Raw genomic sequence first — 26,098 nt, 5'->3', positions numbered from 1 at the left:
TTTTTATGAAAAACAGTAAGTATAAATTATTATTAATTAACAAACATAAAATCCTACTAGAGATGTCACTTTGCAGTAAACATTATGACAGTCTGATGACATTTATTGTTGTTGTCAAATAATAATTGCTTGATTACTAAGAAAGCAGAGGTAGTTTTAATATGTGGAGATAATTATATACCAGTGCGTGAAATAGTCGCTTCTAGAATTCTTACCGAATAGTTAGGACGAAATACCGACCCACAGTGGTCCCGTTCGCTAAATATCACTCCAATAGGTTTTTTTCTTGAAAATGTCCCCAACACTTGAAACAAAACTTTATATGGATCGGACGTTTAATAATCTTGAGGAACTTGAACATTTAACAAGATTTCACGGCAGAAATATAACACCAAATGCACTGAGCTCAAGAGCGAATTTTACAATTACAATTAATTACATGCATAGAATTATTTTATATTTTCTGCCCCATAATTATGTTTTTATTAATAATTTTTTAAAATTAAATAATTTTCCTATTTTATATATATAAAAAAAAAATAATTTTGTTCGAACAGAAAAACTGTTTGCATTACGTTTAATTCTAAACAACTTTTCATAACATTTGGCTCCATTTTTTTTAGTAAGTGTAAGTGTTCAATTTTTGTATTTTTCGTCCTACCCTGTATATTGTTATATAATGATAATTTATTTTGAAGTATTTTATTGTTATGTTATTTAGGCATGTTGTAATTATAATTAATAACATTAATTAATTAATCTGTAAGTAATTAATTAAAAGTAATTAATTGTAATTTTGTTCAATTTTTTGAAATAAGTATGCTGTGTGGTGCTTGACTTGCAAATATTTTAAGTGCGCCTAATATAATTATGATATGCAACTACTTTTGCCAATATTAGCATTTTAGTTGTGCAGTTGTTAACAAAAAATTTCATATGTTGCACACTAAAATGACCACCCTGTAGAACTTACCAACAAAAAATGAATTTTTAAGAACAAAAAAAAAAACAAGACACCCAAGGAATAAATGATAGATTATAATATTTGTTATCTGTTAATATAACTTTCGTATGTATTGTACTACTTGGATCTTTCCTTGCATAAAATCGTAAGATGAAAGGGATCACGTCTGGTAAAACTTTAAGTCCAATGTGGTCCAATTTTTTTGCATTTTGATTTCTTTCTTTTTTAAAAATGAATACGCCATCATTTGCAGTCTTTACTTTGCTGCGCTGCAGTACTGCTCTAATTCTTTTGCTGATAGTACTTCTTGTAAAAAATTGCAAAAATCGGCAACCTATATTTTAAGATCACTTGCTCTCTTGTATTATGCCTAAAATGGAAAAAAGTGTGGAATTTTCCCTATAATGTGTTATGATTATTTTCAACTTATTTTTATGTTCTTTTAGCGGATGTTTCTATAGGTTGCTTTTATTGAAAGTCTTTTATTTTCGAAAATCTGTACGGTCGGCGGTTCTCAAGACTTCGCTTAATCGACCACCTTCTAGAAGTATCGATTTTCAGGGTATCAGCATCAACTACCAACTGCTCATGACTAACGGAGCTCCCGGTGATTACTGGCATGAACACTTTTCTGCGGACGAATTTTGTAAGAGCCCCATAGTTTAAGTTCGTTCCGACCCCATTCACAAACCGTTTCTACCTTACCCTAGTCATTAAACGTTATCAGATCCACTATTACTTGACATAAAAATGACATAATTTTAATAGATATTTGACATAAGCAACCGACGCAGGAGGCATCCAAAAGATCTGCAAATAGCATTATAGTAGCCTGTGGAAGTTTCTTTGAAAAATTAACAAGCCTTTATGGATAGAACATTAACCGCAAAAGCAGAAAGCTAGAAGATTACCGACTGCGACTGTACACTGACTTTTTTGTTTACGTTGTAGAGGGCATAACGATTTAATTTCCTTATAATAATTTATCATATCAAAACCTGACTTGCTTAAAAAAAATTCGTAAATCAAGTTTTGCTTTACTTTACTTTACTTTATCCGTAAAGAAATAGACCCAATGAATAAAACTCTTCCGTCTCTACATCTTGAATTTGCTTCTATTTTGTCCCAGTCGAGTTTAATAACCTGTCAAATATGATTCATGACAAAACTGAAAATCCTGTTTTATCCTCCACCTAGAATCACATTCAAAAATTTGAAAAACTAACATCAACTACCAAATACTGTAAATGTATCATCGCACCAACTTTCTGAGACGGAAGATTCAGTTTTTACAAAAGGTTCCAACTTAGTCCTTGCCCTACGTATTATCCTAAACAACTAACGATTCCTCCAAGGACACGTTGGTATATAAACTATAAACTTTCCACGTCAAAGCTAACAAACTTGTCTTACGTTGCCCAGAGTTCTTTACAAATGAAGGAGTTTTTCCACAAGTGACTAGATAATTGCGGGAATCCCTCGAACTGGTGATTGGTCTCAGGTTTGGAAGCCAATAACTTAATTAACTAACTAAACCAACCAAAAATAATCATATCTTTGGTCTAGACCCTTTGGCATAACCTAAACTACCAAGGCTGAAGTTTAAACCCAATACACCTCACATCATACCGGAAATAAACGAGATTATCACGACGAAGATATCTCCGGATACCACTCTAACAGAATTTTATATACTTTGGTTATATACTCTGGTGTCTGTATGGCGCTGTGGGAAATGCAGATAGTGGTTGTTGTCCCAATAGTGATAGGTGCCACGGGAGAAATACCAAAAACCCTAAAAAGGAGCCTACAGCAGCTGGAACTGGAAAGTTCGCAGGGTGATGAGCGTTAGCAACAAGCATATCATCTTGTCTCTTCGGACCGTTGAATAAGCGCTTCCTGTCGCCAGGAGACACCTGAGAAGAGGGAATGTATAATAATAGCTTTATTTTTCAACAGAAAACGAAAATAATATTTAGTAATCAAATTATATGTTCCAACAGCAACATAGCCTTTGGCATTCAATTAAGATAGTTCGCAATCGACATTGATGTACACAACTAACGTGAATCAGGCCTCGAATGTATGTTTCTCAATCCATTCGGACTGCAGTTAAAAATATCACATACATTTGACAAGTTATTACAATTAGAACACCGTACGTTTATAGGAGAACTTTTTAATAGGTTTGTTCTGGCCAGAACACGGTGAAAAGTGTCTTTAGTGCGAGCATTTAACCGCGGTATACGAATATCCATGTACGCTAACAAAGTGGGACAGTTTATAACGTTATATAACACAATTTATAAATGAAGACAACTGACACGTCCTTGCACCTCCGTTCAAGACTATTTAAATAAAATTCTTAATCTAAACCTCTCATCAACCGCCCAGCTTTGACTAGAGTAGATCTGACTGCACATAATCGACGCGTACTCAACACTAGATTAAACAAAACTGAAGTAAAGAGTTTTCAAAGCAAGGATATGTGTAAAAGATTTACAATTACGCACATAATTAAGATTAGCCTCAGATACAATTCTTGCTATGTGATTCATGTGATTCGGTTTTTGATCGAAATGCACGCCCAGATCTGTAGATCTTACATTTGACATTCGATATGGAACATCTGTAATATCGTCTTCTTGACTGAAACTCAGAACCTTACTTGCACTTTCCAATGTTAAGGTGTAAATCATTTGAGGTGCACCAGTCAAACAGTGTATCCATGAAGAAGAACATAGGACACACAATGTCCCCCAACGTTGCACTAAAAAGGATACTGTACAGATTAAGTAAGCAGCTGGCAGCTGTACTTGAAATTCTTGAATAGTTGACTTGTGTGCTAAAAGAGGGCACTTGCGAAGATGTAGAATTTAATCTAACAGAGAACTTCAATTAAAACAAAAATGCAGTGTGATGCTACATTTCTGTCTTCATGGTTATAATGAAGTTAAAAATGTGCTTATATTTAAGACTCATCAAATAAACAAAAATCCTTTTCGACAAATATCAAACATGAAAATAATTCTTAAATCCACATGACATTCGACAGTACCTCTGAGAGGCATATACCTATATAATATTTGTCACACCGCTGGAAGCCTTATAAATAAAATGCTTTTCTGAATGGTAGGACATATTAAACGATTTTTTTCTATTATTGGGTTCAAAACGATACGATTGGTGTTACAAAAATTAATTAGAAATCAGATGCACAAAATAAAACTGTACACAGAGGGAATCGGTGAGTCATTGACTGACAACTTTAAAAACTTAAACTGATTGTAACCTACGAGGTTAGCGCCAAAATTTCCCGGCTTGACATAGACGCAGTTTCACTATCACGATAAAACTTTGTCTTCTTTTTAATATGTATCTTAGTAGGCAGCGAAAAAAAAATTGAAGTTTTGCGTCCAATAATTTTTTATTGACAGCATTTTAAACAAGACGTGTCCGAAAAAATGTCGCACATAACGCCCATTGAGTATAGAGCAGTCATAAAGTTTTTGACAAAAGAAGGGTTAGCACCTAAAATTATTAAAGAAAGGCTGGATGGTGTGAATAGCCAAAGTTCTCCTTCGTATGCTGTAGTGAAAGAACGGGCAAAACGGTTTCGAATGCGGCAGGAGTCCCTTGAAGATGATTCAAGAACTGGTCGACTAGTGGAGGTCATAACGGAAGATATTGTTGCGATTGTGGAAGAGGTGGTATTGAGTGATCGACGTTTAAAAGTCAAGGAAATCTCAGAAATTAGTAAGCTTTCTGATACAAGTGTTCGTCGAATCCTGCATGATCATTTAGGTATGCATAAGGTTAGTGCTAGATGGGTTCCTAAAAACCTTTCGGCTATTCAAAAACAACGCCGTGTCGAGTGTGCGCGGTCTTTTTGGAAATCTGTGGGTCGGAACCGAAGCCTGTGATAGAAATTATTGTGACGGGAGATGAAACTATGGTTCTCTATTATGACCCTCTATCGAAAAAAGAATCAATGGAGTGGCGTCGTAAGGGTGAAGCACCTCCAAAAAAATTCAGAGTCTGCCAGTCAACAAAAAAGCTGATGGCCAAGATCTTTTCGGATTGTGAAGGAATTCTTTTGATAGATTTTAAAGAAACTAATACCACTGTCAACGATAAATACTACTCAACATTATTACATAAATTGCGAGACTGCATACGTGTAAAACGTCGAGCAAAACTGACCAGAGGCGTGCGTCTTTTGCACGGTAATACACCTGTCCATACTGCTGGTGTTGCACAAACTGCCATTTTAGAGTGTGGATTCCAACAGATAGATCATCCTCCCTATAGTCCAGATATGCCCCCCAGCGACTATTATTTGTTTTGATACTTGAAAAAGGTCTTACGTGGACGGCGGTTTAACGACGAAGTTGAGTTAAAAGAGGCTATTTTAGCTCATTTTGCAGACAAACCAAAATAATATTTTTTTAAAGGGATTGAGTTGTTAATAAAGAGATGTAACAAGTGTATTGAAGTTAAGGGGGATTATATTGAAAAATAATAAAAAATTGTTACTCTATTTTGTTTCTTTCATATTCAGGGAAATTTTGGCGCTGCCCTCGTATATCTTATATCCACGTCACCTCGGCATTGAAAGGAATAGAGAGATGACTCTCTGTTGCGAGCGAGGTACTAACTCCAAACAAATTGCCATGTTGTTGGTAACACCGGCTCGCAGCTATCAGGTTTACCTTTTACCCCAGCATACTTTTTCAAAGTTCGTTTCGTTTTGCTCTTGCGATGTTCTGCTGGTCAATTTAAGATTAATATAATCTCATTATTTCAAAGTCAACGTTTTCTAATTTCAAAAAATGTCAAAGTAACTTTTAATTTTTTTTCCACCAACCGTAGAAACCTGTTTACGATTTGAGGTTGGAACGAACCTAAACCACGAACAAACCGAACGCTCTGCCCCCCAAACCCTCATTTTTTCCAGATATTCTGCCGGTACTGATGGCGTTCTCGATAGCTTACTCCTTCCTAATGGTGGCGATCGTCGTGTGCTCGCTGGAGTTGAAGTCGAGACAACTCCTGCACACCACCTACAAAATATTCGTCATCTCCGTGGTGCTGCAACTGTTCGCCATCTTGGTACTGAGCATAGTGTACTTGAAGTACGCAGTCAGCGGTAGGGAGTCGCCGCAGATGAAACGCTTTGGTTTGAAACGATTTTAATAGATTTTATAGTCCGTCCGGCTGCGAGAGAGATGATACAATTATACTTTTTAACATTACTTTCAAACTATACAGGTTATCCCAAAAGTGGCAAACGTATCAACATTAATGCCATAAACCTCGTTTGTTTTGAATCACCCTGCATACAGGATGTCTATCATGGGGATATTAGAAACCATAAGGGGATACGAAGAAGGTTAAATTAGAAAACAGTTGAGGTTGAGAAACATAAAAAATTCCCATCACCTTGAATATTCGCCCAAAAAAAACGAAATTTGCCAATTTGGTTCTTTTTTGTTATTTATTTAAAGAGATATACAAAAATAAAGGCACTTTCTTGTGGCCACTTTAAGAACGTTTCAAAAAAACGTTGGGAGATTTTAAGTACGACGTTTGGTGCCGACGAAATTATCATCAACTTTATTTTTTTACATGGCCGTGAAAACACTAGGTATAACATGTATTAAATAGCATATTTAATATATATACAATATATCTACAGATTTAAATGCATAAAATTTTCATCGAAAAGAAATGAACAGAAAATGCAAATGGGTGATTCCTGTCTAACTGTTAATCTTTTACTTAAAATCCCTAATATTTTAAAACTACAATCTTTTGTGCATATTATTCATCTATTTTATTGCAAAAATAAAAGCCTGAAAGGATTTTACTACAACTTCAAAGCGTCGACAACGAGACACATAATTTTTTTTTTCGTTCGTCGCTGCTGACTCGTTTATTCACGGTACTAACATAAAGTCAATTTTAGTTCTAAAATCATATAAACTCTACACTATTTAATCAACTTCATGTTTGTAAACAGTACTCAGATGGACGTACTTTCAACATGACATGGTACTGACATTTAGTTCATATACTGTCGTTTCTCTCCTAATGACAAATTATATTATATTATAAATATGGCGAAATATGTTCATGATCATCTAATTAATACGAGGTGTGTTCAAAAACTAAGGTGACTTTTGTAATTGGGCGGGCTACGTACTTCCCATCTTCCATATCCCTAATTTTTGTTCACAGTTTTAGGCAGTTTGCACCTTTACTTTTTTTTGTGAGACAGAAGCGTTAAACGTGTTTTGTGCGCTAGGCGATTTTCTGCTGTAAAAAAATGGAACAGAATTTGCATAAAATTTTGTGTAGAAAATGCTGCAAAACACTTGAAATATTGACAACGGCATGTGGTGAATCTACTTTGAGCAAAAAAATGTTTATAAGTGGTACAAACTGTTCCAAGATGGCCGAGAAGTCGCCAATCACGAACCTCGCTCTGGATGCCCCGGGACGTCAATTACTGATGAAAGCATTGAAGAAGTGAAATAAAGTCATAACTGGTGATAAATCATGGATATATAGTTATGACGTCGAAACGAAAGTCCAGTCCTCCCATTGGAAGAAACCAGAATCGCCAAGACCGAAAAAAGTACGTCAAGTTCGATCAAATCAAGGTTTTGTTTACTGTTTTCTTTGATCAAGAGTTCAAGGTCGTACTGTCAATAAAGAGTATTGAAGTTACGAGTCTATTGCGAGAAGAAATACAGATAAAACGTCCGAAATTGTGGGAAAACAATTTATGGATTTTGCATCACGATAATGCAACTGCGCACTCATCGTTGCTTGTGTCTAACTTTTTGGTCAAAAACAAAACCACAATCATGCCTCAGCCACCTTATTCACCGGATGTACCCTGCGACCGCTTTCTTGTTCGCAAAACTCAAGAAATGCATGAATGGAAGGAGCGAAGAAGTGCTTACCAGAAGTGTTTCGAAGATTGTGTATTATATCTGGGGGATTACTTTGAAGGGGACAACATCAATTTTAATAAATAAATAAACATTTTTTGATAAAACTTGAAAGTCACCTTACTTTTTGAACACATCTCTTACAAAAATTTCATTATTATATTGTTTATTAATCTCCAGTGAGAACAAATAATACAAGCCATAAAAAATCACAATCAGGTTGTAAAAAAATGAGGACTCAAAATTTTGTTTTATAAATACCTGCCCATACATTTAGACTAAATCGAACTTCGATTGAGTATTTCACAATTTGTAATAGTGTTTTCATCTGTTTAAATCACATTTTTTAAGAAAGCTGGAAAATCAGGTCTGTTTTGTAGCCAATTACAAAATTGAACTCGCCTTTAGTATTCATCTGGATGTCATTTTTGGGGAGAAAGGAATGAAACAATTTCAAGTTAATCTAACGAAATTTTCTTTAATTTTCTCATCCATCCTGTCTCCATATTTTTATTAATAATTTAAACAAAGTTGGATGAGGTTGTCGTCTTTCAGGATACATGTTCAAATACATTTCCGATGTCTTGACACGTTTCTATGGTTTATATCATAAAGTTTTACCATATCTCGTTTTTTTTATTGGTAAAGTTCTTTTTTAACAATTAAGAACATATTAAAATATCATCGACAAATTTGGAAATTCATAGCTTAATATAGTATAAAAGTTTTTGTTCAATATTTTGAAATTGGGGGAACATAAATACAACTTGTGATACATCAATAAAAAGGTAATAATATTGCCTAATCAACACTGCAAAAATCCAATATGGCGACCATAAGAAAAAAGTATTAATGATAATTTGAGAAACACGAAATGTCGTAAGGGATTTTTGACCTGACTATAAGATGAAGCCTAAAAAGTTCCAATGAGAATGTCTTTACAGACATAAGAAAATAAAAACGAAAAGATTCAGATTTTGCGGAATATTTCCGGAAATAACAAAAATAAATTCAATTTCAAAACGAAACGTTATTGAATTCATCGATGTGCAAGTTTGGCCTAATTTATGTCACCCTCTACCTCTTTCCGTTACGAAGTTCCTAATGGTGGGAGTCGAAACACGGTATATATCTTTGAAGAAGTTTAGGGGAGGGTGGGGCAAGGCGGCCCACTTAAGTTTTTTATTACTTTTTGTGACTTTTAACCATCAAGTCGATTTATTTTTGACTAACTTTAACTAAATGTACCCAAATTTTGGCGAAGCTTCTGGCCATCGAGCCCTACTCTCCCTTATTTATAATGTTCTATATAATTATAATTATTTATTAAAAAGTATTTATTAAAAAAAACGCTACTGATTAGTAACTATTTGTCTATCGATTAAAAAAAATTGTTATTGGTATTTAAAAATTTTTTCGAAAAAATAAATAATAAAATGGAAGTGAAATAACCAGAATTTATAATTATAGTAACGATAAAAAGTTGGTTAATTTTTGAGATGGGACTCCTTGCCCCAGGGGGAGCGATTTGCCCCAACCTTCCGTATGCAGAGAGAAGACAACCGAGTTTTTAATATTAACTACCAATCTTAAGCAGATCTGCAATGAAGAAGAATTAAATAATGTATTGTTTGCTGCAACGGAAAATGGAGAAATATCTGTTAAAAAAATAGAATCGCCAAATGTACCGCTCATTTTATTTTGATGGAACAAAGATTTCACTTTTTAAATTTTAGAATTTGTCAAGCACCCAGATCTGGCGAAGAAGAAGGGCGGAGAACATTTTGCCAATGGTATACTAGGAAATGTCAGAAACATGAAAACTATTCCCATAAGACCTTTTGGTCGGACGAAAGTATGGTAATAAATAATGGAACTTGTAACGGGCAAAATGCTCATTATTTTACCAAGAGATAGATAATCCTCAACTACATTAAATATTTAGACATCAGCATCATTTTGGGTTTAATATATGGCTTGGGATTTTTGGAACCCTATTAATAGACCTCTTATTTTGATAATCGTACTCTAAACTCTGAGCACGACTTTGAAGAAGCTTTAGACAACTTACCGCTCCCAAAAATTAGAAACTGTTGGCATCAACAGGATGGCGCAGGTCACTTTTTTGAACATTCTTATTTTTTATAGTAAGCCTTTTTTAAGTAATTTGTTTCATGAATTAACATGTGACGGGGTGTACTTATTTAGCTATCATTTCATTTTTCTAAATCAATCCATATAAAAAACTAATGTTGATGATGATTTCGACTAAAGGAAACGTTATAGATCTTTAAATAACAGCAGAACAAGATAAAAACGAAACCGTAAAACTTTGCAACCTTTTCCTAATTTAACCATCTTCGTATCTCTTACGTTTTCCAATATCTCTATGATAGACATCCTTATCTCGAACACATTGTACAAAGTGAGTCAACGATAGAGTAGAGTAAAAGTAAGTTATGAGAAATTGGTAAATAGACAAGGTGTAATCTTTGTTAGGGTTCACAATATAAAATTATTTTAAGGTATACAGGGTCTTAGGCACTAGTCTTAGACATAAAAAACGGTAAATGTCCGATAAGTATCTCAAATTATAAAAAAATGTTCCATGACATATTTAATACAAGTTATAGATCTTTTAGAAAAAATAATGTACAGGGTGTCCTATAAGTAATGGTACACGGCAAAATAGGAGATTCTTTAGGTAAAAATACGATTTAATGAAATTTAGCCTAGTCCAAAGGTGATATTTATGGTATCTTTCGTGCATTTGAGACTTCCTAACTTTTTTGCGCGTTAGGGTATGCAGATTTTCATTTAATAAATTTTCCTATTTTGCAATGCACCATTACTTAGGAGGCACACAAAATCAAAAATAAAATTGCAGCTTTGATATACTGCATCTCGGTTAATATCAACTTTTGCACTAAGGCAAGTTTCGTAAGTCGTATTATTTGTACCAAAAAAATCTCCTATTTTGCCATGGGGCACCCTGTTTATGATATAGAATTAAGAAATTCAAAAATTTTCTATTTAAAACGCTCCAAATGTATTCGTTTATTTTGAATACCCTGTAGCGTCTAATTTAAATTATATGAAAAATAATGGCGCTATCGTAATTATTTTGTAAGTGTGAAAACTAATATTTTTTAGAAATATTAAAATATTTGAAAAATTATTATGTTTAGGTATGTATTATTATTAATAAAAAAGTTGAAGAATTTAAAAACAAATTCTAAACCAAATTTAAAAATAGGATAGGGATTGTGTAATTTTTGAAACTAATGCGATAATGAACTTTACTCTATCGTTGACTCATCCTGTATAATTTAGTATTTTAAAAGAATAAATGAATCCAAACAATTTCGGTCTCCATTTTTTTTCGATATTGTCGACATCTTCTGAAATAAGGTATCATCCTAAATCGTTTTATTACTCCTCCTTACTTTCGAATAGAATAGATCAGGTCCGGTCCGAACCGCTGTCCTTTTGCAGGCAACATGCTGATGGGTGCCTCCGAGACTTGCTACCTCCTGCTGCTCCTGCTACTAGCAAAAGGGTACACGGTAACGAGAGGCAGGCTGCCCATAAAAGCCAGCGTCAAGCTGACCATATTCATGTGCCTTTACGTCACTACCTACCTCACTATATTCGTGTACGAAGCGATAGTGAGTGCGGGCGAACGCCTTTGGGAGAATTCGACTTTGGAAAGTGGAATATTTTCCAGGTTTTCGATCCGGGACAAGTTCTGTACCTGTACGAGTCGCCTGCAGGTTACAGCTTAATCATGCTGAGGATATTCGCGTGGTTCATGTTCATCTACTCGACTGTGTTTACTTTGAAACGATACCCCGAGAAGGTAAGTACACTTAAATAAATGCAAATTATCAATAATTAGCCAAATAAGCAAGTTTTTATTCAAAATATAACTTTCAGAGTCGTCATGAGAATTAATTACAGTGCGCTCTATATTATTTATATGCAAATGTAAGATTTTTCAAATTTCAAAATGTGCTGTACAGGGCGAGTCAATTGATTCGATTACCTAGTTGGTTTCAAAAGTTATGAGAAAATAGTAAATCAAAAAATTGTAAAGATGCCCAGTTGAGTATTATTTTAAAATATACAGAGTGGCTCAAAAACCCGTGGCGAATAACATATACATTTCTTCAAATGGAACACGCTATTTTTTGAAAGTTTGTTTTGAATTCCTTTTAAAATTTTTAATAATAATACATACCTAAACTTAATAGTTTTTCCCACATTTAAAGTTTTCAAAAAAAAACAATAGTTTTCACACTCCCAAAAAAATTACGATAGCTCCATTATTTTCAAATTGATAATGACATTATTCGAGGGTGACGTAAAGGATATATGCAACGGAATTTAAATTAGATGCCACAGAATCTTCAAAATAAACGAATATATCGGGATCATTTTAAATTGAAAAATCTCTATTTTATTTAATGAGCCATCATTGCATTGCATTGCTGGAAAAGTTGCATGATTAACTCATGTACCGAGTTTGAATAAATTTTAATTAGTCATTTTTCATTTTAACTGTTTATAAATATAAATATAATGTTTTAATTGTTTATAGGTTAGGTAATAAGTCGAATACCAGTAACATAGCTTTTGACAATAACAACACGAAAATTCATAACAGTAAAAAAATTCTTATTTGTGATAGTTATACGTTATTAAACGCGCTTTAATTAAAGCTAAATATAAGTTATTCAATTGAAGAAAAAGTACACCATAATTAATGGTATTATGTAGGAAATAGTCTTAGAGTAGTGTCTGAAATATTTTCGGTTTATTTTCCTTCTAAAACTATACTTTCGATTCCACTATAATACACATTATTACCTCAATTAGAGTCCAAAGGTACCGTAACAAATAACTGCAAATGTTCAGCTAAAAATATCGATAATAGAGCAGCGGAAAGGGACATTTTATATTTACATTACGTTTTACTTTTACCCCAGTGTTGCGCACATTAAAAACACGCAAACATTTTTCCTATAACTACCAAATGCACCAAGAGCTTCGGGAAGGCGACGAAGAAAAAAGAGTAGCATTTTCTTTTGAAATTATGGAAAAAGCAAATGGTAATAGGGAACCAAAAAAATAAATGTTATGGTGGGAATTTGTGGACATCATATTATTGGGCCATTTTGTATGGACTATGATCTCACGGCAGAAAAATACTTCGACTTATTAGACAATCAAATTAGCCCGCACTAGGAGAAGTTGTTCTCGAAGATCAGGCGATCTGGTACCAGATGGATGGTTGTCCTGCCCATAATTCCTGTATGGTTAGAGAGTATTTGTGAATAGTATATTATGCAACAAGTGCGGTAAACGGCATTTGACTCACGAGTTTATTTGACACGAGCGGAGCGAGTTTTTAATAAACGAGTGAATAATAAAAGTTTACCGAACGTGTTGCATACTATACTTTTTCTACGACCGTTAGTTTTAGGGTACATTTTCGCAAAACACGAATACATTCACTGACATGGTTGTCAGAATTGACAAACGTCAAAATTCAAAGAGTGGGAAATATCTCCGAAAATGTCCGAAGTGGCTCGGATTCATAGGAAACGAAACTGACGTGGTAAAGTGACGCTTCCCGCACGCGAGATCGGTGGGTAATTAGGTATTTTACAGACGGAAGTAGAAAAATACTTTTAACGGGAATTTTATTCGACCAAGGTGCCGATCCTTTGGCAACACAGGTCACCTGGCCTCTCACCGAAGAACTTTTTTCTATGAGATCACTTGAAAAGTGTTATATATAAAATTGTTAATTTTGAAAATCTTAGACAGTTACAAAACGCTATTTCTTTAGAACTTGCGAGAATTTCACAATATCAACTAAGCAATATTAGAAATGAATTTTCTCTACTCCTGTCTGTAAAACTCCTAATTACACACCGATCTAGCGTGCGGGAAGCGCCACTTTACCACGTCAGTTTCGTTTCCCACGAAACTTAGTCACTTCGGACATTTCCGGGATTTTACCACACGGGTTTGGGAGCAATCGGATGTTTTCGGAGAATTTTGCCGATTGTCAATTCTGACGGTCATGTCAGAGATTGTATTCGCGTTGTTTTACGAAAATGTACCCAAAAACTAACGGTCGTAGGAAAAGTATAGTATGCAACACGTTCGATAAACTTTCTAAATCACTCGTTTATTAAACATTCGCTCCGCTCGTGTCAAATAAATTCGTGAGTCGAATGCCGTTTACCGCACTTGTTGCATAATAGAAAAAATATACACAAGCGTCACTTTACCATGTCAGTTTCGTTTCCCACTTCAGACATTTCCAGGATATTACCGCACGGGTTTGGAGAAATCGGATGTTTTGGGAGATATTTTCCACGCCTTGAATTTTGACGTTTGTCAATTCTGACGGTCATGTCAGTGAATGTATGCGTTGTTTTTCGAAAATGTACAGAAAAACTAATGGTCGTAGAAAAAGTATATTATGAAACATGTTCGGTAAACTTTTTAAATACTCGTGACTCAAACGTCGTTTACTGCACTCGTTGCATGATATAGTATTATGGTTTATTTTAAATATTTTTTCTATTTTATGCAACAAGTGCGGTAAACGGCATTCGACTCGCGAGATTATTTGACATGAGAGGAGCGCAGCAGAGCGAGTGTTTAATAAACGAGTGGCGAACGTGTTGCATACTATACTTTTTCTACGACCGTTAGTTTTTGGGTATTTGTTCTGAAAACGTTCACTGACATGACCGTTAGAATCGATAAACGTCAAAATTTAAAGCGTGGGAAATATCTCCGAAAACATCCGATTGCTCCCAAATCTGTGCGGTAAAATCCTGAAAATGTTCGAAGTGGCTCGGATCCGCGGCAAACGAAACTGACGTGGTAAAGTGACGCTTCCCTAGATCGTTGTGTAATTAGGTATTTTACAGACTACTGGAGTAGAAAAAATATTTTTAACGTTGGAGCTTCTTCGAAAAATTAGCACCGATACTGAAATTTTAAGTGGGACACCGCTAATACTTTACGACAGTTTTTGAAAAACACGTTCCTATACCTATCTTCATCGGTTTTCTAGAAATTATCTATTATTATCTTTATTTACTAACCAAAACATAGCTTTAATTAAATTTTTATCACTACGCCACTTTAGCCAGTATAAATTTAAAATTTTGGAAGTAGTTTAGAGAGGTACATTATTACTTAATTAGTTAATTTTTCAAAGAAACTTCCATAAACTACTGTAATACTACTTTATATATACTATTATGGATTGGATTTTTTCTGCTGCGTAAGCAATTTTAGTTTAGCTCCGAAGAAAGTAACAGGATGATTGGCGAAACGTTAGCAAGTTTAATTTATAAACAATCGATTCAGTAGGAATTCAGACGATTTCTAAGTACTATATCTCAATTAGTTCTATATTATACAGGATTGGTCAAACTAATGATTTGTCTATCAGATACAAAAATGTATTACCACATATTCTAAGTGCAAATTGAATTCCCTTTCGAATGATGCTATCATGGTCGTATACCTAACTGGCTTGGTTTAGTTTCAGAAATAAAAGCAAATTTCTCTGAAAACTGGATTACTTTGACTTAATTCATCTCTCAGGTGGCCATGAAATATCCATCTTATGTTAAAAACTTTATTTTCCGCTTGTCAGTTCGATAAAGATTTACTCATATATAATATATGCTGTTTTAATAAATTTCTTCGTTATGCATGGACAATGCAACCACATTATAGCCAGAACATGGAGAAAATTTAATGAAACGAATCCAACACATTAACAACGGAAAATTTTCCAGAATTAAGAAAAACTTTACACACCATTTTACGAAAAATATCTTAAAATCTATTTAAACTAACAAAATATTAGGTACTTGAAATAAAAATAGAACACAGAAAAATGAATCCAATTTTGCGTTAGGTGTTCGAAGTGTTCCCCGTTGCATTCTAAACACTTTAAAATCCGTTGAAGTGCCTTCTTCATTTTAACGCACTTCATAATAAAAAATCTGATTTAATCAAAACGTCTATTACATTTACAGATAATCTTTTCTTAATTCTTGCAAATTTTCTCTTGTTCATGTGTTGTAAATCAGGATAAGTTTCGTTAAATTTTCTGCATGTTCTGGCTATAATGTTTCGACTTTTTCGAAAAGACGGCAACGTCGCAGCGTTAAAAATATTTTAGATCGATAGAGCATCGCTGCTTATGAAATTAATAAAATTTTCAGAACAACCGAATGTACAGTTCAAAAACCTAATAAAAGTATTGTGTGTTGCATTACGAAAAAACTATATAGGCCACGTTTCACCTTTTCGAACGCCTTGTATAAATGAAAATATTTTTAAAATGTAAGTTAACATTTTAAAATTATTTTCCGAAATTCTGGTAAATTATGGTACAATGTCGACGGCCTAGCGCGCAAATGTATTAAGTGTTTTTTTTGCGAATTGAGTTAATGACATTAAACCATTCATCAAATACCGAACATTAACACGCACAAAAGTTGAAAATGATTTTTCAAAGAAACCTCCTCAGGCTACTGTAATTATTTACAAAACTTCTAGATTCTTCCTGCGTCGGTTGTTGAATCGAACTTGCTGACGTTTCGTCAACTATTCTGTTGCCTTCTTCAGAGCGTATCCGAAACTGACGCGCTTTCTACTCTGTAACTGCTTATATATTGTTTGAGAGGGCGGAGCTAAAGGAGGGGCATGAACATAAGACCTGAGTCGCAGATTTTTTGTTGATAAAATTGATTACATGCAAGAGCTTTAGTTTTATCAATTTAATAATTTCCATATTAGAGTTCCATCCCCAAATTCATTTCACCACAACCTTTCAGAAATGATGATTCTGAAAGCAACCCCACATTTGCTACTGTTGTTTTTCCTTACATTCATAACATTACGGACCACATATCAAAAGTTCTTAAGTAATATAACGTCAAAAACCAGAATTAGCACTAGTCCAAAAGTCTTTCAACATCTTCGACCTGTCAAAGACTAAATTCCGTTTGAAACATTCCATGCATATGAGCCAAGGAATACATTGCAGACACTACTAAAAGAACATGAAAGATATTTAAGACTACAACAAATAAACTCATTAGCAGCTGCCTAACACCATAACGAAACCAGACATCAATTTTATTCGATGAACAAATAAATATCCGAGAATCTATAGAAATCGTGACTCATAATCAGTCAACAATTTACAATTTAATAGAGAGCATGAGCGTCAGTGTCAGTTAAGCTCTGACGAAGCCAACAGGAGGAATCCAGAAATTTTGTAAATGATGAATACAATATTGAGACTGTCAGAACTGTCTTTTAAATGTAGTAACTACTAGAAAACTATTTCTAAATTTCTACCTGAAGTTTGTTTTTCGAATACTGAAAATGGTTAATGGCACTTAAAACATTTGGGCGCTAGACCATTGAGTCAGTCTATATGTAGAGAAGTAATTATTTGATTTGTAGTCGGGTTTCTACTATCCCTTCAACATTTTCGGAACGATATGGTTCGTCGCCGGACCCACGTTCATCATATCCGCCAACACTTACATAGACAAGTGGGTGAGGGAGTCAATAGTATGGGCGGTCCTCCTCTTCATAGCGTTCGGAGGACACCTCATGTTCCTGGTAAGTCACTATTAATCCTATCTACGTTCTCTAAGGCTAGACCTCGTAAAAACACACCACTTTTTCAAAAACCCTTTTTACGTAACTGAATAATAACAACCTTTAAAAATTTCGACGTTGCTACGTACGGAATCGTAACATATCAGCACTGACTCAAAAATGACGTTAGATTCTGACCATGCCATCGGTGGCCAACAAAAACTTTCCGTACCACGTCCGTACCACTCAGATCGGCATAATGGAGACTGGCGGCAACCTCGGTACCAGCACCATCGAGCAGTTTGGCCACCACACGTACGAACCCCAGCAAACGGTAATCATCCCCCTTACCAGGAGGACCGAGGAAATATTTGAAGGCACGGAAGAGGCTGAATCTATATGCCATTTAGTACGACTTGCCTTTTTTGTAGGTATGTACAACCAGAGGGCGTTTTCGAGGAACCTCAGCCTCCAACAGACCATAGAAGAGGACAACTCGAGTCCGTTGAGGGACGACACGGTGGACAACGTGTTAAACTGGTCTTTGGCCAAAAACATCCCCAGTTTGGAGTTCCCCACGTTCGAGAGGGTGCACAGACGTGATAGCATAGGTAAGTTCCATATTTATATCACCGAGAGATAAAGAACAATAGGAAGAAGCAGGTAGCAGATGAGATGGTATAGTTAATTTCCATATTTTTAACATCTAGAGAAGAATCACAAGAAGAAGCAATGGTAAAATACATAAATACTTTTAAATATTCTAACTAACCAAAACCTTTTCTTCGGTAGCTGACATTTCGTCGCAGCAGTACCTGTTTTCGTATTAATTTAAAGTGCAGAAACTAAGTTTCAAAATATTTCTTTTCAGAAGATTCACAGCAGTTTGTTTATAGATGAGTCCTCATTTAATACGGCCTCACCGCCTAATTTAAAAAAGACACATTTCTGGTCAAGGGAAAATCCCAACGAAATTTTGACAATTAAGAAATCTGGTTGCCCATCTGTAATACTGTGTGTAATGCTGGCCTCCTAACAGTCCTGATCTTACTCCCCTTGACACCTTTTTTAAAATAAAGATTATATAGAAGGCCGGCAATAATTCGGGATATACAAAACAGAATGCGAAACGAAGATGAAACCCTAAATGGGCAACCAGATCTCTTAGAAGGTGTATCGAAAACCTACGCAAACGTTTTCATGTATGCGTGCAGATGAATGATGGTCACATCTTTTGTAAAATAAATTTAGAATACTAAAGACGATGTTTTAGTAAGACGTTTTTGAAAATTTCACAATATTTACCAATATTACATAATAGAAAATTATACAACACAAAAAAACTCTTTTGCGATAAAAAAGCAACTAATTTAGTGTTCATGGTTAATTTGATTTTTCAAACAATAGTTCCTCATAATCAATATTAGATAAAATGCGCGGTACTTGAAAATCTGTCAAAAATAACCCTAAAAGCTCATATATACTTGAAATCCAGAGAAAAACAGGGTATTTAATTTTAAAAAAATGTCGACCTGTCAAAATTTGACTTCATCGTAGGATCAATAGTAACAAAGTTATCCATTTAGTAATTTATAATATAATTTACAATTTTATAATTTACAATTTATAATTTTAATATAATTTACATTTATGTCATGTGGGTAACTGGCTGTCATTTTTCTGTACTGACGCCAGCCTGAAGAAACTAAATTCAACGACTACCAAACTGTCGTTGATATTCTGTGCTAAGATGCTTCTTCTTTAGGCTCGGCGACTTCCAAACTGACGGATATGAGTTTTCAAAACGGGATCGTGAGCCGCCGACCATCCCTCAACAACCATTTGACGGCAGACAATCAAAACGAGCCGACGAGTTTCGACAATTACGGTAAAGAAGTGCCCGTCGAGCTGTTTACGGTATCCGGGACCGTGGCGTCTAACCGGAAAGGATCCGGTGATAAAACTGGCCAGTAAACGCACAATAAAACAATGACGTAACGGTATAGTCCAGGTCGAAATATACCGCCAACTTCTGCAGCGATAAATCAGCCAATTACCTCGTTAAACTCCATTAAAGGGACGCAGTCGCACGCTGCGGTACTAACGATATGAAACGTCCAGATAAGATTTGGTGCAAAGCTGAAATCAATTTCGAGTTTTCATTACAAGCATTGAAAACGTAATTGTTGCTCTTAGAAACTGTGCAATGAAGTGTTACAATACGCTTCATCCAAATGTCAAAATTTTTCAAGACTACAACTTGCATTAAAAAGCAAGGATCTTGGAGTTTTTTCGGTTTTGGTGTGTTGGGAGTTTCCCATTATTTTAATGTTTGTAATATTATACCTGCTGATCTAACTAAAGTGTTCATCATTGTTAACTTTGTTACCAGTGATCATGAATAGATACAAAGGCGGTTAAATTAGCAAACTATGTAGAGTTTAGGAAAAAATGAAGCAAATGTATTCTTTTTAAATGGAACACCCTGTGTATTTTTTACTCTAACGTTCGTAAACTACCCACAGAACATCAAAGGTAGTATGCAATATTAGTCAAAAATTGAAAATAACCGAATTATCAGCGTATTTCTCTGTTAGACTAGACTAATAGATAAAGGCGCAGAAAAAATTGTTCAAAGAAGGCTGTGCAAAATAATGACGGTCCTGCCAAATACAAAACTAGTTGTCAAAAAATTAGTTTTAGTTATTAGTATTGTTGTATCAATTGTTATCAATTATTTAAAGTAATTTTGCTGGATTCGGAACAAGTACGGTAAACGGCATTTTACTCACGAGTTTATTTGGCACGAGCGGAGCGAGTTTTTAATAAACGAGTGAATAATAAAAGTTTACCGAACGTGTTGCATACTATACTTTTTCTACGACCGTCAGTTTTTGGGTACATTTTCGCAAAACATGAATACATTCACAAAGGTTTTTACATATGCGACATGTTCGAATGCCATTTGGCATGCAATAAATCGTCTGTAAAGGCATACATACACCTATATCCACAGCGCGTTTCTCGACATGAACAATTTTTTCAGGCCCTTAATCCAATCTTCACCAGTAATAAAACAGTTTTTGCACAAGGATGGAGACAATTTTTTTTATTATAAGTGAAGACGTTGACATTGGTGTTCTTGGATATTTTGAAGCATATCGTGGCAATTCTATTCGAGACATAGTCAAAGATTCTAACCTAGGATTAAAAAAACACACAAATTTTACACTTATATATCGGTGCCTTTGGCAGGGGATGCAAAGCGGAGACTTTTTTTTGTCATTAGTATGTCTTGCCGCCAAAGCAATTTTCGGTATATTTCGTGGACTGACTAATCAAATTTTGTCATATTCTGGAATTTATAATCCAGGAAATACAAAAATTTATTGTTAGTACATCCCTGAGTTCACAAAAACCAACACGCAAGAACGTACATTTAGTTAGTGGACTGTAGTGTGTTGAAATTACGTATTCATCCAGAGAAAGAGGAGAAAATCTCCACAGGTTGTAGTAGTAAACACAGTAGACACAACTGCTCAAAACTGGCGAGTATGTGCACTTCCTGTGGTTTCTAGTGTCGTCGACGCGGTGTACCCTTGCATTAACCAAAGTCCGTGTAATCTAGCACTACTGTGAATATTTTAGGACTTACCGAAAAATGAAAAATTGTAAAACTCTAGTTTTTGCCGAAACTTTCTTGTCGACGATCATTTTGGTACCACGCATGTCCACTAGTGCGGGAAGAAGTGAAAGAAGTGAAAATAATAATAATAAAATAAAACATTTTTTCGAGAACATGCGGTATAATTGGTTCTCGCATTACATTACATTACAATTATTACTGCTATTTTGGATGGTTTTCTAGATGAGCTTAATCTCATAAGTAGGCAGAATCTCCATTCTTAACAAGATGGCGTGCCAGCTCATAACTTCCGAGGCACATATCAATGTTTGACAACTATTTTCAACAACAAATGGATTGCTACAAATGGACCTCTTGCTTGACCTCCTAGGTCACAAAATATAACCCCACTTGATTTGTACTTGTGAGGTTATTTAAAGGACGAAATTTATAACGAAAGATACCAACACGTTGACGTTTAGAAAACTACAATAAGAGAAAAAATAAACCAGATAGATGGTAGAACAATACTAAAGGCAATTCGCTCAATAGAAAAGTAATTAGGTTATTTTCACTTTTAGGCTAATATTGCATGACATTTTTTTGCGTTCTATTGGTGATTTACGTTCGTTAGAGTAAAAATTATACAGGGTGTTCCATTTAAAGAGTTGATTTCCCTCATTATTTTCCTAAATCTTATATTCAATTGTATTTTATTTTCTCCATCGTAATCAGTGGAAAATAATGCTACCAGTTTACTAATTTAAGCGACTCTGTATCTCTACTCGTAACAAAGTAACAATGATGAACACTTAATTTAGATCAGCCCGTATAATAATAATATATAAAATAGAATAATATGTAATATTATTGACATTTTAAATATAATGTTGACATTTTAAGAGTAAACTTGTATATATTGTTAAAAAAACGAAAATTATTATTTAGTAATGAAAATTTTCCGAAAAATGGACATTATTTCCAGTTTTTTTTACTGATTGGGTAAAAAATATCGAAATGCGGATTTTACAACAGAATTTGGCAATAAAAGTTTAACGAAGCAACGGGTAATTCAAAGAAGGCATGGAACAAACACCCGAAGAAACTAACTAATAAAAATCCTAAAATAATTTACTATTTTAAATAATTTAATGACTAAAAAATTACTAAAGTTTAAAAAGGTATGAGAAAATGGCAAATGCAAGAGTGGTAGAGATTGTTGTTATGCAAAATTTCAAATTATTCAAATAGAAGAATACAAGGTGACTCAAAAAAACGTGAAAAAAAACGCACATTTTTTAAATGGAACATTTACAAAACTATTTTAATTTTTTTTTTCAATTCACTTTTTTATTAAAAATCATACATACCTAAACCTAATAGTTTTTGTCGTATTTTAGATTTTCTAAAAAAAATATTAGTTTTTACACTTTCACACAAAGAAATTTTGATTATATTTGATATTCGAAGATGACGCAAATGATATATGCAACGGAATTGAATTAGATGCTACTCGGTATTCATATCAAATTGGAAATTCTCGATTTTCTTAAAGGGTACAAACACCGCATGTATTATTATATTTTCTGAAAGGCGTTGCATAAACCCACAACTTTTATTAAGTATCATCATTTTTAATACTTTGCTATTAATTTTAACGTTTACAATATTTAACCTTCTTTCTGTCTAAGATTGTTACTAGCATATTAGTTGGCCATGACCATTAGCCTACAGGGCTCCGTTAATATTAAAAAATTTTGAATTTGTAGGAGCTGTTCTAATTGACGCCAAAACATTAATTTCACTAATTTCTCGATATCGTTTATTATACGTTTTTGGCCGACTTTTGGGAAAATATCCAAAATTTAGTAGGTTGGATTTAAGCCCACGGAATATGCTTTTATTGGGTTGTTTTCAGATGCACAAAACAAAACGGCATGTTATATTTTTCAACATTTCCAAAATTTTCGTTGACAGCCATAATATTTAGCACAATTTAATGAACAAATTGATAACTCCAGAGACAAAGCGTTTTTTGTTTCGGTCCGACAAATCTTAATAATAATAATAATAATAATAATAATAATAATAATAATAATAAATAATAAATTTGAAGAAAAACTGCACTTGAACAACTAAAATTAAAAACAAATGGTAAAGTTTTATGGCCTTATATAGGGTGTCCCATATAAAAATTAACAACTTTTTGTCATAATTCAAAAAATTAGAAAAACTAAAAATCTATTCGATTATCTATTCGATTATACGTAAAAAGATCTCAATAGATGTATTTTTATTTTTTTGATACCGTAAATATTAACAGAGATACTAGCAGTGCTGCAAGTCGTGAAATTTTCTGAATCATCCTGCAGCTCATAAGAAAATTCCGTTGACGGCATCTTGCGTTTCACAAAAAGTGGCACCATGACCCGCACTGTACATGATATTTGGGGATACCATGTAAAAATATTGTGCGAATCCTTTGACCAATTTCAAATTAAATTTGAAAAATTGAGAAAACTTAAACAAGATTTTCTTCTTGATCTTTTTTGTACCGGGTCGTCGTAATTGGAGTGTTTTAACACTAAAGTCTATTGCTGAACTAGAATTAAACTAAGAAATAGGACGTTTTCAATTTCCGGCCCTTTTGAAAATAAATTATAACTTTTTTTATTTATGAAACTTCTGAATACGGATAAAAACATTTTTAGGGCATTTTTCAAGGTAAATGCAATTGCATACTCAGATTTGTTCTACAGTTCTCTGTTTTCTCATAAATTTAACCATCTAGATTTTTTGGTATGAAAAACGGCGGAACTATAGGGCATTTTTTGTTTATGTGTTAGTAGGCCGTGCATATAGGTGTCAATGTCCGTTAAGCAGATAACTTTTATTCTTTATTGAATTTTGTATTCTGTCGCAAGTAATTTTAGGGACCAAACTTAAACATATCCAGAGTGGAACCGATCAGAAAAGCGTATATTTCTGACGTTAAAAAATGATTTAGTCAATTGCGGAAGTTTCAAAAAGCCAAGGCAGTTAAATGAAGAACAGGAAATCGGGGAATTGAACATAATTGGAATAATATTGGAAAAACCAAGCATATCCTTACGGGCTTTAGCTGACTCGCCACTAATTCATCGAAGGAGTATTTATTATAAGCAAGATGGTTGCCCCTCTCACAACGCACGGATTGTAGGTGTGGAAGAAGTTTTTAAATGAAGAATTTAGATAATGTTGGATTGGAACAAGAGGCCCCATTCTGTGTCCTGCGAGATCGTGTGATCTAGCTCCTCGAGATTTTTTTCATGGGGGAGATTAAAAGATTTTGTATTTAAAGATAGAATTTTCGAAACTACGGGAGAGTTAGAGGAAACCATTCGCGAAGCGTTGGCTTCCTTGGATCCTAGAGAGTTAGTAAATAGCTGCCATTCAGTAGGAAATAGATGCGTTCAGTGAATTGAAGAAGATGGCGCAAAATTTAAACATATAAGTTAAAATATTTCAAAATAAGTAATTTAAAAGATTAAATTTTAATATTTTGTATTCTAATATTTATTGTGTTTCGTTTATTAAGTTAAAATAAGTATAATTCTCTTTCAGAAATATTAAGATTAAATATTAAAAATAATATCTAAGATTGCCATACTATATTTACCTTAAAAAAAACTAATAATGTTTTCATCTGAATCCAGAATTTTCATAAATAAGAAAAGTTATGGGCAATTTTCAAAACGTCCGAAAATTGAAAATCCCTTTAAATATTACTTGGCAGTGAAACCGTTGAGATGTAAGTCGATTTTGCTCTATCTAGTTCAAAAATAGGTTGTCCCTGTCAAAACACTCCCATTTTACAGTATGTTTGAGGTCGGAGCATTATTATCCATAAACTTTAAGGCGTTGAAAATAATAATCCAAAAAAGGAACCGTCAACCAAGTTTGACGGGGCGCTGTAATCTAGCAACGAGATATCAATTGTTTTTTCTTAAGCCAAATACAGTGTAACACATAATGTCGTTATCAATTGGATTAAAAATAACCGAAAACATCATTCCATAGCCAGCTTTTTTAGAAATTCGACCACTGTGTGACGTACGTCAATCTAAGAAATCGGACTGTCAAGAAAAAATGGGGGAATACTATAAATTATATAAACAACGTATATTTATAAGTACGTCTATTAGTTTCCTATTGCAAAATTCGCATCTACGGGTCCTACGAAGTATTTTCGCGCAAACTTGCTGTCGCTCCACCTATCGTTGCCCATACAAACCAACATGTGACCTATCAAATACAGGCAGAACGCGACGTAAAAACTCGCGCCTAGCACAGTGGTCGCCAAGACGGGCGGCGACAAGGCCAAGCCCCGCACCTGCACCACGACCAAGTAGGTGTTGATAACCATTATGCCTACGCTAACCGCTATAGACATGATTTTGTTGCCCCTGAAACGAAAACCGAGTTAAGCGGTCGTGACGTCACCCGCGTTTGTTACGAATCACTTTGTAAAACGGCTGACAGCACCATCTACACTTACGGTCGGAATTCTAGAAGCGCGCGAAACCCGGAATTTTTAGGCTTCTTCCTATGGCCAGGTCAAAAATCCATCACGATGTTTCCTTTTTGTCAAACCATCATATACTTTATTTATTTTTAGTGTCGAATATTATTAGTATTAGTATTATAGTATTAAAATTATTACGTTTGTTGTATTTGTGTTCCCTCAAATTCGAAGTATTCAACAGTAAGCAATGAATTTTCAAATCTGTCGATGGCATTTTAGAATCTAGTGCATGTATCGTTAAAAATGGACTTTATCACTGAAGAAAAACGAGATACTTCTTCTTCTTTTTTTTCTCTGGCACTACAACTCATCGTGAGTCTAGGCCA

General features: G+C 34.2%; 2 protein-coding genes across 3 annotated transcripts in view; one reads left to right on the top strand and one right to left on the bottom strand.

The window, feature by feature from the left end:
- The window catches only part of LOC132706803 (transmembrane protein 145-like), a 39,520-nt gene extending 17,446 nt beyond the window's left edge, over positions 1-22,074 (top strand). Inside the window, exons 6-13 of one of the 2 annotated variants that reach the window (XM_060678351.1) lie at positions 1,526-1,610; positions 5,922-6,113; positions 11,419-11,591; positions 11,651-11,782; positions 17,443-17,604; positions 17,774-17,960; positions 18,015-18,194; positions 19,349-22,074. In XM_060678351.1, the coding sequence (XP_060534334.1) occupies positions 1,526-1,610; positions 5,922-6,113; positions 11,419-11,591; positions 11,651-11,782; positions 17,443-17,604; positions 17,774-17,960; positions 18,015-18,194; positions 19,349-19,557 (1,320 nt within the window). In that variant the 3' untranslated portion in view covers positions 19,558-22,074. Of the gene's footprint in view, positions 1-1,525; positions 1,611-5,921; positions 6,144-11,418; positions 11,592-11,650; positions 11,783-17,442; positions 17,605-17,773; positions 17,961-18,014; positions 18,195-19,348 lie in introns of both variants that reach the window. The other variant, XM_060678350.1, reaches the window with a different exon arrangement.
- A 3,180-nt stretch (positions 22,075-25,254) lies between these two features.
- The window catches only part of LOC132706805 (protein Malvolio-like), a 47,749-nt gene continuing 46,905 nt past the window's right edge, over positions 25,255-26,098 (bottom strand). The window contains exon 7 of the mRNA XM_060678352.1: positions 25,255-25,653. Within this exon, the coding sequence (XP_060534335.1) occupies positions 25,389-25,653 (265 nt within the window). The 3' untranslated portion in view covers positions 25,255-25,388. The remainder of the gene's footprint in view (positions 25,654-26,098) is intronic.

This window comes from Cylas formicarius, unplaced genomic scaffold (assembly GCF_029955315.1).
Source record: "Cylas formicarius isolate icCylForm1 unplaced genomic scaffold, icCylForm1.1 PGA_scaffold_8__14_contigs__length_24414737, whole genome shotgun sequence".
Lineage (NCBI taxonomy): Eukaryota > Metazoa > Arthropoda > Insecta > Coleoptera > Brentidae > Cylas > Cylas formicarius.
Note: the sequence above shows the minus strand (reverse complement) of the source record. Positions and strands in the feature narration are given on the sequence as shown.